At 44.1% G+C, this 13,864-nt stretch overlaps 1 protein-coding gene across 11 annotated transcripts in view; it reads left to right on the plus strand.

The window, feature by feature from the left end:
• LOC146802200 (uncharacterized) overlaps window positions 1–13,864 on the plus strand; it is a 238,746-nt gene that overhangs the window by 189,982 nt on the left and 34,900 nt on the right. For 8 of the 11 annotated variants that reach the window (XR_014967711.1, XR_014967713.1, XR_014967716.1 and 5 more), the window contains one exon: window positions 8,484–11,272. Coding sequence is in view for 3 of the 11 variants with exons in the window: in XM_085621793.1 (XP_085477919.1) it covers window positions 8,484–8,549 (66 nt within the window). In the remaining 8 variants the exon portion in view is untranslated. Of the gene's footprint in view, window positions 1–3,455; window positions 3,512–8,483; window positions 11,273–13,864 lie in introns of those variants that run through there. The other 3 variants (XR_014967710.1, XM_085621792.1, XR_014967715.1) reach the window with 2 other exon arrangements.

The raw sequence follows: 13,864 nt of genomic DNA on the forward strand, positions 1-13,864 counted from the left end.
TCTGCTTCTCCGTTGGCCTGTGGTCATTGGAGAGTGATGTAGTGATGGTGAACTCCAAGTGACTCAAGCATATTGTTAAACTCAGCTCCTTGAAATGGAGGTCAGTTATTGGTCTTGTTTTCATGGGGTAATCCAAATAGCGTGAACGTCTTCTCCAGGAATGGTTGGAGGTGTGCGAAGGCCGTAGATGCAATTACTTCGACTATGGGGTACTTGGTGTAGCTGTCATCAGTACCGCAGTCACCCTGCCATCCGGGAAGCTTCCAAAGTCGAGACTCACTCGCGACCATGGAGACGTTGCTGGCTCATCAGTTATTACTGGAGCGGGGTGTTCTTGGCCGCTTGTGAATTGGCAAGGCCAGCAGTTTCTCACTAGAGCATCTACGGCGGCTTCTAGCCTGGGGAATCACACCTTCTCCCTCATCCGCGACTTCATTCTGGTGGTTCCTTGATGTCCTTTGTGAGCCAGGATTGTGGCACGCTCTTTGAGGCATGCGGGGATGACAATCCGGGATCCTCTCAGCACCACTCCTTCGGGGGCGATACTAAGTTCGTCTCACACTCTCCAGAATTTGCCTAGGCGGTCTCTGTCTGTTTCGTTCCAGCTGTTGGTGTCACAAAGGAAGTTGCTCCAGGAGCCTTTTTGGATGGAATCCAGCACCTTCATGAGCACAGGGTCTGTGTTGGTTTTCTCCTTGATCCCGTCCACGGTAAGAGCTCGCGGGCAGGCCCATTGAGATACCATGTCTACATATTCTTCTTTCTTCCGTTCTTGTTCTCCACCGTCTTTGGTCATCTCTGGAGGGTGCCGTGACTGGGTCAGGAGTGCTCCTACCCCTACGAGGCTGGCGTTCACCAGGAGTTCGGTCATCCAAGTTGTGTCGAAGTACGTCATGGTGGTTTTCCCCAGAAGTGCCGCTTTGATCTTCTGGAACGCTTGTTCTTCTTCATTACCCCACTTCCAGTTGACGTCTTTCTTCGTCAGGGCTCATAGGGGTTCAGCTAGCGTGGCCAGGTTAGGTATGAACCGCCCGCAGTAGGTGGCCATTCCAAAGAAGCTTCAGGTTTCTGACGCTGTTGTTGGGGCAGGGACATGTTGAATGGCTTGTGATTTCCGTGGGTCTACTCTGACCCCGTCTTAGCTGAACACGTATCCCAAGAATTCTATGGACTTTTGGAAAAAAAAGCACTTTTCTCAATGGGAGGTAACCCGCTGTTCTGCAAGGCATTGGAGAGGGGCGGTGGTGTTCTTTTATAGTTGCTGAGTGTATTAGAATGTCATCGCTGACATTTAGTACCCCATGGAGTCCGGACAATATTTCTCAGACACTGTACTGAAATATTTCCGACGACGACAAAATTCCAAAGTTCAGCCTTTTGTATCGGCACAGGCCTTTTTCCACAATACAGAGGACCTTCAGGCAAAGAGGGTAAGTGCTTTAAATCGAAATTCTGAAGCACAGGTAGTCACTATCCTGGAGTAATTCATTATTGCTGCCTAGAAGTGCTGTTCTCTCCCATTTAAAGTATTTCACCACCGGACCAGTGCAGGTGCTCCCTCTTTCAAATGAAAGAAGTGAAGGTACTCAACATCTGACAGTACCTGCCCATTGCAAGCAGTGAATTAAAGTCAGGGCCACTGGAATTATGCGTTGGGGAGGACAACATTATGCAGCATGGTATACTAAATTATGTGGCAAGAAAAGCCAAGTTTTGCAGCATTAATGTGGCACATTTTGTAATATATTTGTTTCCCATTTTGTAAAATACTTTCTCATTTTTACACTTATTAATATTAACACTGTCTGCGCATAGGTTATAATTTTTTTAAATATCGGTTTAACACCCAAGTATAGCAATAAACAACAGAAATGTAACCAGTCAACCTTTGCAAAGGGCATTCCACTGCACTGCAACACATGTTGCTGCATTTGTAGTAACTTTTGAACCGTTTGAGTTAGAAAGAAATTTTATTTTTTTAAATCTGCAGATTATGCAGTAGATGATGGATTATGTCGCATATGTGGCAAAATGTTAAGTATGGAAAAACGCAGCGGTGCTCATTAACACGATTCCACTGTCCGTAATTGAAATACTAAAAATGGTTCCTTTTGGATAGTAATAACATGTTATTTGTGTAGACAAGACCAATTCCAGCATTATGTGTTCATTACAGACTTACTGTTTCGCCAGACTAACTACTCAACATGTCTAAGGCTTACCAGTATGGATGATATGTGACTCACACACCTTGTAACCCACATTGTCTTCTGTTACATTCCTTGTACATTGATTTACACACTTCTATGATTTATTGTGTAATATGTGTGTGAGATATAAGGCACTCTCTCAGCCTACCTTTTCCCTGGGATGAGTAGCGCTACAAAAGAAATTAGATAAAAAGTACTATTTAAATAATTGCAAGTGTAATTTCTCTTAAGAGGAGATATATCTGACATTCTTATAGTACACGGATTTTTCTTGCAAACTGGGGTGGAACAAAGTCAAAATCTTGCCTCCAAATCATACTTTTTGTTAATCACTTGTGAAGTGATAACAAGATGAGTACTTTTTCCCTTCATTGCATTGGCAGCTAGATTGTAGGCTCCATATAGCTCCCAGCCAGGATGAGATGCCAGCAACAGGAGGGCTGTTGGCCTTTTAAGTGACCTTTATGTTGGGCCCAGCCAGCTGGAAGGGACAATAAGAACTTCACATACTCTACAGGTTGCTTCTTTGAAAGGAAGCCAAACAAGTTGTGGATGCTGCTGGGTGAATCCTAGTGTCAGCACATGACACTGGGACACATTCTTCATATTTCATCGAGGCTGGCCTGGATCCAGATCAATATTTGCTGCCATAGCTGATTGGGGTCCCCATCATATTATGCACTAATGAAAGGGTATGCATAAAGAATAGAGTGCAATGGTGATCCAAAAGATTAAAGCAACGCCATGAGATACGCAGACGGAGGGATTTCTAAAGGACATGGAGAAAAAAACAGGCCCCATACCCCTAGACTCGCTATGTTCAGAAAGATGGGCATACGAAAATCGCTGTGACCCAGCTTCCAGCTGCACAGGTGCAATTTACATGTGACCACCATTCTATGTGCTTTGCAGATAGGGCAAGGGTTGGATGTAAATATAGTCCAAACTCCTTAATGGCACACTGGCTGGCCAAGTGAGAAACTCATACTGCTTTCTGTCGCAGGACTCAGTTGTTCCTGGTCATAAACACCCACCCACAATCTGAACTCGCCCAGACACCTGCAGGTTACACAGTTCACAATCTGAAGTATACAAGAGTCATATGTTGCTACAGATACACATCTTAAAGAAAAGTGAATGAGCCTAGGAAATGAAGTATGGAATGAAAAATAAGGTAAACTGTAAACAGGGACTGCTTTGCTAAAATGAATTACCATGTGTTTTTATTTTTACATGCATTACTAGGTAATGAATCCATGCTTTTGCCTTAAAATTTGAAGATATGAAGATAGCCACTCTTAGGGACCCATTTCAAAGTAAGTTCTAAGATCTGCCCCGCTTAAAGCTCACGCTGGGTGATGGGTGTAAGGGAGCCGTGCAGCCTATAGAGAGAGCACAGGTCAGCGGTAAAAATGGAGGTGGGTTCAGTGCTAATGATGAAGGGGAATGGAATGGGATGAGAAAAGGGGAGTGATGACTGTGTCAGCAGACTTGAGGGAGCGTTAGTGTTGAGATGTTGGGGGATGAGTATCACTAAAGGTTTAAGGAAAGGGGTCTTTTTCCTATCTGCTCCAAAAGAACTGCTTTCATTTGGTCCTCAATCAAACCCACCTGGTTGTGTCCAACACTGGGAGCTTTAGTCTGGTCTATGCTGCAACACAAAGGCAACAGCGTAGGTCCTATATAACATTTTAGTGACAGAGTCCGTGGCCATGGCGAAGGACTTTGGAGTCGAGGGGACTCATCAGAGTGAGTGACTATCTCCTTTGTGGCCTTCTTATATTTTAACTGGAAGGAAGGGGCCTCCTGGCGTACTCCGATGACCCTTCCAGCTTGCCAAGCCAGTCGTGCTGGAATTGCTTTAACCCCAGAGTGGTCTTTACACTCTTATTATTGTGTGGTGTTAATCCTGCGAGATCCATTAAATATACTGTTTCAGAAACCTCTATGCGTAGAGTTTCAACATTTCCACACTTGGTCTTAATTAAAATGGGTTATAATCTGCTTTTGCAAAGTTCATTCATCAGTACCAGGTTCAGGTTTAGATTTGTGGTGCCAGTTAGAAGGTCACAGAGGGGACCAAACTTCAAAATCAGTAATTATTAGGGGAATTTGGACATGAATGCAGATATGCATAGCTGCCTATTGAAACTCCTAGCATTACGCATATATTAAAAAGAAATTAGAATTATGGTCCGAATGTTTCCTGAAGGCTGTTGTTGCATACTTTGAAGGTTGCAAATTTGGCTGGTTTTTGGGCTGATACTAGTCAGTGTTGGGCTGAATTTGGATTGAACTTGGACAGCTGTGGGCTTTGGACAGATTTCAAAATCTGGGAACACTAGAGAGTTTTGACTGAAGCAAGTTGTGTGCTGCATCAGCACTGCAGGCCTCAGATAAGACACTGACACAGTAAGTCATGATTTCAGAAGTAATGAAGTATATTTTTCTAATGGAACGTCAATTGTAATGGCGAGGACTCTGTTTATAAATAAGCAAACCTGCACTAGAGATTAGAAGTTAACATGATTCCTCTCGGTTCGCAGCTTCGCTTCTGTGGCTTCAGTCTACACACCTTTCTATGGCTCTCTGCTCATTTTCATATCCCATGCTTTCATCTGTGTTTCCAATCTCCACTGTGTCTCCCATGCTCCTGTTTCCTCCGTTCCCAGACTCATTCATCTGTATTCAGCCTCTAAGTACCACGGTTTCGCGCCATGCCACACTGTCGTTTCTTCAGTCCCCTTTTCTTACCTCTACCATGAGTGTAGCGCTCTCTTCATACCCACTCCGATCTTACCGATAATCTCCACCATACTTTATTCATACACCTTAATTTCAATCACCCTTTGTTCACAAAACTTTGTAGTCCCCACATCAATAGTGTCTATAAGCTTGCTACAGTGCCAAGAATGCCTTTGAGGAAGCGTCATGGCGATAGAACTAAGGTTGATATCTAGGAAGCTGAAGGGCAAACAACATCTGTTAACATCTGCTAAAGGACAGTTGGCCTTAGTCCACCCACCGACCCATAGCCGTCATAGGGACTACAGAGGGCCATTTAAGTTCTCATTGAGGGAGTTCGTGCCCTACCATCGAACAAAAACAAACCACCAGGGGGACAGATACCCTGGATTTACATCTCATTTGCAGCCATAACATCCACATCTTAAGTTCCACCCCAGTGTGCCCTGTGAAGGCAATTCTATAATTGCTTTTAAGCCGTTGATTTATGTGGAGGTTGGTGAAAGGGGTTAGTTGTTATATAAGTTCTACCAATTTCTCGCTCTCCCTCTTTGTATAGAGGTTCACCTTTCATTTTGTCTTTCATTTTATATTCAGTGTCTCCTATTTTGCGGTCTGCTCTTGCTTAGAAGTGTAATGCAGCTGCAACAAGCAAATCTCGCAGCTGAGCAAGGCCATAGCCAGGTGTATATGTTTTGGTGGGCACGGCCCCCAGTAAGGTCGAGGAGGTGTTCAGAATGAGGTGGCGTTGGTACTAATATGGATATTTTGAAATTTGCAGTTGGTTTTATTTTGAGGATAAAGTGGGTGACAAATGGTTTAAAGCATGTTAGACAAAACTGAACACAGTATCAAATCCACGAAGGAATAGGTGAGGACTTTACTGCCCCAAGTTGTGCACATCCCACATTTTGCCAGTAAAATTAGTCAAGTATGATCAGCTTTACAGACAACTTTAAAATAGGTTTGGAGGTTTTTCTTCAAGTCCCTTTTTGTAATCAACTGAAGCGCATGGAAAATCACAAAGTACATAGGATTCGGTCACATTAGATAAAATGGCGAACAACTTAAATACAGATTCACAGGTGATTTGGTGATATACCCTCTCACCTATAGATTGTTTGAAAAACATTGAGGGCAGTGACACATTTAGAAGTACAATCAGTGAGTAACATTGATGAAAATGAGATAGAATTAACAGACAAGTTTATAGGCCAGGAGTTAGTACTTTAAGGAATCCAAGAGTAAAATATGTTTTAAAACAATTTTAGCCAAAAGCTTCAGTGTACACTTGGTATGGTTCAATAACAGTTCTATAGATGACCTAACCATGATAGACAAAAGTGTTTGGAATTGATACATATTAGCGTCAGCTTCTGTGGGTTCCAGTGTATGCATTAGTACCTTATCAGTGACCATCAACAAACAGGTCTGTAAAGATCCCAAGCTGATCAAATATTCCAAGTTTATAATTCCGTGCCAGTACCCTTTAGCAACCTCCTTGATTATTCTGAAGAAAGGTGACACCAACAATTAATAAAATGGCATTTACAATTTATATTTGAAATTACAAAATGCAAGCTTTTAATTTTAGAAAAATAATCTCAGTTCCCCAAAACAAAAAAATATCAGTAGATCAAAAATTATTGACATCCTTAAATATCACTTTTTTCATTTTCAGGAAATGTGTGTTTGGTGTGACTTTCATCAAGCATGTTCAAGTACTAATACAACAAATGGATAGATTGTTCCTAACCTATCCATTGGTCAGAATCTCATGCAAGGATGGCCCTAATATATCTGGGCCCATGTTATAAAATTGTCATGCATTGTGTGCCCATAATATGGCAAAAATTACCTTCAATACACCACGGCCAGCTCCATACTAGAAGTGGGTGCCATCATGCCATAGATGCTCACAGTAAGGGCACCAGCATGACAGGGTCAGCATAATAAAATGGGTAGGTATCATCATGCTATGGATTCCCACAATAAGCCAAGAATTGCCACCTGTATATTAGAGTCATCATTGTAACAGAAGTGAAACCATCTGGTCGTGAAGGGGCAGACAAATTACACAATCTTTCTCAAGCATGTACACATATGCAAGCACACACTTGTGCACTTTCTCAAATACACAAGCACACACACACCAGCAGCATTGAACTTTGTTTATATACTCACTTTGCCACCATATCTCCCTGTAGCTGCCTTCTGGATCACGTTCCTCCACTTGTCTGCCACTGCCTGGCAGGCCCTATCTCACGGTTATACTGCGACGGACAGCTCAATGCCTGTAATACAGCCTATCGCCACATGCCTTGAATCACAATTAGATTTTTTTTATAGGCTCTGCCTTGTCAGTCACACTGGTGTGGCACAAGTTCTGTCTTTGGCTGTGGAGAGCTGTGTGACACGTTTTCTCGGAGTCTTCACTTTTACAGACCAATAGTGCCTCAGTGTTCCAAAGAACACAAACGGTTCAAGTGCGACAGTCGAACTTGGACCGCTAGCCCATCAGATTTGCAGTTGTTTTCAATGTCACTTCAAGGACATGGACCTGCACAGCAGAGGCGGTTCTGCCCAATGTCACTCCTATGGATTGATGGTCGAAAATTGCAGAAAGTGCACGAGAAAAACGAATGTCCACTGTGATTTAGAAGGACACTCTGGTATCTTAATAAAGCAGAAATTAAAATTAGGATGGGGCTGATAAAAATATTGAATAGAACAACATGTTTATTTTTTAAAGTGCTTGATCACTGCCTGTGGTGTGATGTATTGGCAATAATGGCAACTATGTATTGTTACTCATCTCATTGGTGCTCCTTTTATCGACAGGGTAAGGATAAATGGCTTGGTAGACCCTGAAATTTGAGTCTGTGAATCAATGATTAAACTCAGGTTATTGCTGTGAATGTATCTGAATACTGGGTTACCAGTCTGGCAAGCCCTTTTAGAGATGAACAAAGTTGAATGACATAGCAAGCACAGTAATACTTGTTTGTAAGAATACCTTACTTTTCACATAGCTACTAGTACCACAGTTGTTCAGTGCCAAATTATTGTTAATGACAGACATTCATTTTATTCAAATTAATGGTAGTCAATCTATTGGTCTGAGAAGGATAAGAGGCTGAGTTGGCTCAGCTAGGGATTCAAACTCATGAAAGATCTTAGCAGACTCTCATTGGCTCTATAAATACCTCCGTACACAAAACGTGATAGAGTCAGACCCTGCCTACCTAACGGGATTGTCTGCTTAAATATAATATGATTAATTACAACAACGTGGCACAAACAGTATCCCTATTGACCAATGAAAAAAATTTCTTTGCATCTATCTCCTCTTCACTTGTTTCTCCCTATTTTCTTTCTTGTTAACACACAGCCTTCCTTCCCTTATGCTCAGTAGCTCCCAAGCACATTTAAAGTTCAATGTCATCTCTTGTCTTTCTTATTTAACTTACCTTGTCTCACAGTGCTTCTCACCAATCGGTTATAACAAACATCTGCTCTGATTTACAGGTCCAAGCAACAGAAACCCTTATAAGTACCAGAAGCCGCAATGCCGCTCTAAGGCAGGGAGGCTAAAACAAAGAAAAGCGAAGAGGAGACCCCTCTGCCAGGTGACAATAAATAGAAACTTATCAGATTTGCTTGGTTTTGGTGGCAATAGTGAGCGCAGACCTCAGGAGATGACTGTTGGGTATTGGGAGTTCCATCATGAAAAAATGTTAATAAAAAAAAAACTGGATAATAAATGGAGCTAAATGGTACATTTTCTATCATTTTTCTTTCAATGTACTGTCGCTAGTGCTCCACAAGCAGCATTCTGTGTGAAGCAAGCAGGGTAAATGAGAGTGCTACAAGGCCATGCTGATGCAGATCGTGTGCTACCCAAAACGCACTAACATAATCCATCAAGTATGCGTCAATCAGGGAAGATGTTCAATCACAGAAACATTGACTTCAATATGAATCCCACTGGCCATTAACTACTACCAAGCAATGTCTTCTTTATGTTATTGTTATTCAAGAAGTACTCCTAACACAAGTGTTATTGCTTGTCCATAACAAAGTGGCCGCCGGCTGGGAAGAGGAGGTGTCTGAGGAGGCTTTCTTTTTTCATCAAGTGGATGGGTTTTGCATAACATAGCTCGTCTATAGCTTGTAGGGTCAGATTAAAACCTTCCACCAATGAACAACACAAACTCAAAATGGATTCATTAAAAGCAAGGTCTCCATGTATGAGACTGGACACATTTTGTGAAAGTGTTTTAGTTAGTATTCCTTATCAGATGTATAATTTGTTAACAAAATAAGTACAGGGGGCCAAAGTTTTCCTTGGAAGCCAGCCGTCTCGACTGCTATAAGCTGAGGCTGCTTAATACCAAGGTTGCCTAGTCGTGATTCAACCTCATGCCTCCATGTGGCATACCTCAGCCGGTCAGCTGCGATGGAAGGGATGCCGACACACATGGAATGGGACGAAGACACTATCGCGTTCACGACGGACCAAGAGGATGTGATTATTGCACAAGACTGGAAGGCAGTATACGACACATATCCCCAACTCGTGAGCGTCAAAACGTTCGTCACACAGGGCTGGCTTGAGAAAAGGCATGTGGGCAACGACCTCAGGAAATTCTGGGAAGTGCGAGACGAACTCTCCATTAGCGATGATGCCATATTTCTACCACGAGGGGACAAAGTCATTCCTCCTCAACAGTTGGTTGACTGCCTACTCACCATCCTGCATGAAGGCCACTTGGGCGTAGTGAAGGTGCAGAGGCGAGTCAAACAGTCATACTGGTGGCCTGCCATAGACACCCACGTGGAGAAGTACGTGAGGGCGTGTGAGCAGTGCGGCAATGCCGACAAATCACTAACCTTGCTACGACCACCCCTGGGGAAGTTCACCATGCCCAACAGCCCCTGGGAGGAGTTGTCCATTGACATTTTGGGCCCCATCCTGGACTCCTGGGGTATACCCAAATACGCAATTGTCCTTATGGATTGATACTCCAAGTGGCCGGAGGTAGACTTATGCGAGAAAGTGGACACGGAAACAGTCATTGCCTTTCTTACCACAACATTCTTGCGAGAAGGGTTTCCGAAAGTCATCACATGCAACAATGGTCCCCAATTTACGTCAGAAAAGTGGAACACCTTCACCAAAAGAAACAGAGTCATGACCAATCACACCCCGGTGTATCACCCTGCGGGCAACGGCCTAGCTGAACGGTTCAACCGAGTGCTCATGGGATCCGTTCAAGCAGCCAGTGTGGGTAAGAGTTCGGAGACAGAAATAAGAAACACTGTCTGGGCATACCGCATCACACCCACCCTGACTGGCTACAGCCCATTCAAGAACCAAAGTGGCCGGGAGCCATTCACACGGGATAACACGGTTTGAATGAACCTCACCCTGCAGAGCAAATGGTCCACAGCAGTCGTCAGAAGCAACTTGGAGAAGGCTCAGAAAATTTACACGGACAACTACAACAAGAAGCATGGAGTGCGAGAAGTTTAATTAGTAAAGGGGGAATGGGTCAGAGTGAAGCTTGGCCAATTACGTAAGAAGGGAGACAGCAAGTTCAGCGAGCCCTTGCAAGTCAGAGAAACTTACTCGCGCTCTGCCCTGTTAAGTAACGGCAAGATATGGTCACACAGTAGAATGGTCAAATACAATAAAGTGATCAGATGGAACAAGGATGGTTCAACTACAAGCACCTGGCATGGTGGTTGGGAGCTTGAAAATGAGGAAGACGAATTGGCTACAAGCACACAGAGAAATGGCACGATGAGAGACACTGAAGGTGATGTTCGCACCACAAAGGAACGGAGTACTTCTAAGGGCACACTACACAGTACGCCACACGAGTGTCACGACATCCGCGACCCAGACACTATGCAGGGAAGTCCCACCTCACACAACAGGGGCCAGGAGGGGAGTACTGGGGATGCCAGTTCACATTCAAGAGAGGCACAGGAGACACAGTTACCCCTCACACGCACACGCACAGGTAGAGCGGTTGTGTTACCTAAGAGATACAGAGAATTTGATATGTAACTGCCCATCTACCGTGTAACCTCCTCACAACTGTTATGTTCCCTTCTTTTCCCCCCTCCTTCCTTCTACCCCCCCCCCCTCCTTTGGAAATAAAACATTTAGGTTGTCTGTTCTCAGGCGCTCCCTGGTTAGACGCCACAGTTATCATGTTTGTGAATACGCTGAGCTACTTGCTTATTTGGGGTGTTGTTGAAGGGGGAAGATATGTGGTCTTGCGGTCTAGCTCCCCACACCACGTGACCAGCGCTAGGCATAGTGGGAGATGCGGCGGCCATTATGTACAGGGGCACAACGAGTACAGTACGCCCCACGCTCTCCCTCCGATTTTACAATAAAGATACTAGCAACTGTACATGGAGTCCGCAGCCTTCATTCCAGGGTGAAACCCGACATCACAATTTGAAATGTTACAGCAGACGGCTATTGGTGAAAATAGAATGCTGCTGCAACACTTCATAAGTGTATATTTAATACCTTGTGGGCGAGGAAGGCTGAACCAGGCATGCATGCCGGTCTGAAAGTGGGCAGCCGGTTCGGTTGTTAAGCATCAGGAAGCTTGTCATTTTTAGGGGGGGGCACACTTAAATAGAGAGGGGCCAGACCCTCATCGCCACCCCCACCCCCTACCCCATGGCTAGGGCCCAGGGTCCACATCCCCTAAAACCTGGTGCCTAACAATGGGGTGGGGGATGATATTGACAAGTGGCCTCAGCCTATGAGGTAGCCCTAAGGATGCACAGGGTCTCAGATGAGAATTGGAGCTGGCCTCTGTAAACATGCTTGCAGCAGGGAGGAATACCCTGTTCACACTATAAATAGGAAACCAGATGAGGTATCCCCCCATGAAAGCCATTGGTGTCAACAAATTTGTGCTCACCTCAGAAAAGTAGTGCATGAGATTTAGGGACAGCCAGAAACTGAAAAACCAGTTTTGGGTGTATTTTCTTTATTACTTTAGTAGGACACTGAATTTGTGGGTGAGTGGCAGCAAAGTTGATGATTTTACTAGGTTGTTTTATCTGATAATGACAGAGCATGTGCTGAATATCTGTTTTACAGAGCTGCACCAACACCTAGCGGATAGTACGCTCAATGATCTCAGGGAGATTGGTGCTGACCCAGAGGTCCGCCTCCTTAGCAGTGTCTTGAAAAAGGTATGGGGGAGGGTGGGACTCCCAAAAGGGTGGTTAGAGGTCCCACCAGAAGAAAGAGGGGTAAAAAACATAGAAATAAGGTGCTCCCTGAAGGCCCCCAAAATTATTCACAAAGGGACAGTAGCCACTCTCAGTTTGACCCAAAGAGAAAGGAGTTCTATGATAAGCAGTCAGCAAGGTTTGTCCCCCAGTGTACTGAGTGTTACAAGTATGGACACTCCAAGGGACACCTAGTGTCCCAAGAGGGCCCAGTTCCCCCATATGTGGGTAGACACCTGGGTTGGAGAGTGTAATGCTTGGAATGAGGTGTTCCCACTTGTCTTGGGGACAGGAATTATTTAGAGTGGGGATCTTTAGTTATTTTAACTTTTCAACATACCTATCTACCCTTCTCACTCCAAAATCTTCCTTACACACGTACAGAAGGACATTCAATTCTCTGAGAGGGCAGATTTAAAAAGATCTCTGGCAAAGAGCCCCCTCGGGGCCTGTTGGGCATTGCAGCACTAGCCCAATGAAGAGCTAAGCCTAATGAAGCATGCCACAGTTGGGTTGGTGAGTGTTCATGCTCCTAAAAGAGAACACTCCATTTGACCACGTCTGTCTTGGGCACTGAATTGGGGTACCTTGATGGTTACAACGAATGGCACACTTGGTCATATTACTATGCCATTATGGTGTGTGTGTGTTGGACCTACATTACTCTCTGCCCCTCCTTTAATTACAACTAAACAAAAATTATGCCATTCTCTAACCTAAGGGTCAATAAGCTCTACAATTTCCAAGCTATGGATGATAAAATGTCCACTAGTTCAAGAACATTTCATGAGCAAAGTTAATATAAGGACGTATAAGAAGAGAAAGAGAAGATCTAGGCATACATCCAATTTTATCTGAATCCTTGTTAGAGAGTATACTTGCAGGATTGAATAGGTAGAAACACAAGGAAGATACTGCAGAAGTATTGTAAAGCCCACTGTATCAATTACTTATCCAGTGCTGAAAATTATTAAGACCAAAATACTCCAGTACAAAAAGTATTTTATTTCTTATTTTTCCATGAAGTGCCAAAAATTGCAAGTGACTTGTTACTCATGGCAAAAGCAAATAGATTTAAGGAGGAGAGAACACTTACCATGTCCAAGTCTAACATAGAGAATGATACACTCAACATCTTGTGGAAGCTGGAGTAGTGACTGAGGAAGATGGGGGCTATTAAGATTAGCATAAAAACTGATATAGTTCTATGCTCCTGCTGCCACCTGGGACCAGACAAGCTTGCCTTTGGCACCCGATTGGCCAGACGCATTGAATGACTGATTTTATAGTATTTTGATGGTTGGGATATGATAGAAATGCTAAACCTACTACTGTTAGCTGCAACCCTCCCAAAATGGTAAGAAAAAGGAGATGGGCAAGAGCGAGGGGTAGTGAGTGCCAGATTGGGGCTGAAGCCACCAGGTGGGCAGTGTAATTTAAAAACAACCAGGCGGGGCATGGCTAAGATGGTGGCGCGAAAGGACTTGCTTTCCCGTCTCTCTGCTCTCGCCCAGCTAGATTCAGTTTGTAGCTGCTGATCGGGGGCCATCAGGGACAGTCTCCCCCAGTAAAATACCCCCTAAGTGCTGGTGAAGCCGGAGGAGCGGTTTCGGGTTGCCCGGGCACCCAGATTCAAGAGA

This window comes from Triturus cristatus, chromosome 8 (genome assembly GCF_964204655.1).
Source record: "Triturus cristatus chromosome 8, aTriCri1.1, whole genome shotgun sequence".
Lineage (NCBI taxonomy): Eukaryota > Metazoa > Chordata > Amphibia > Caudata > Salamandridae > Triturus > Triturus cristatus.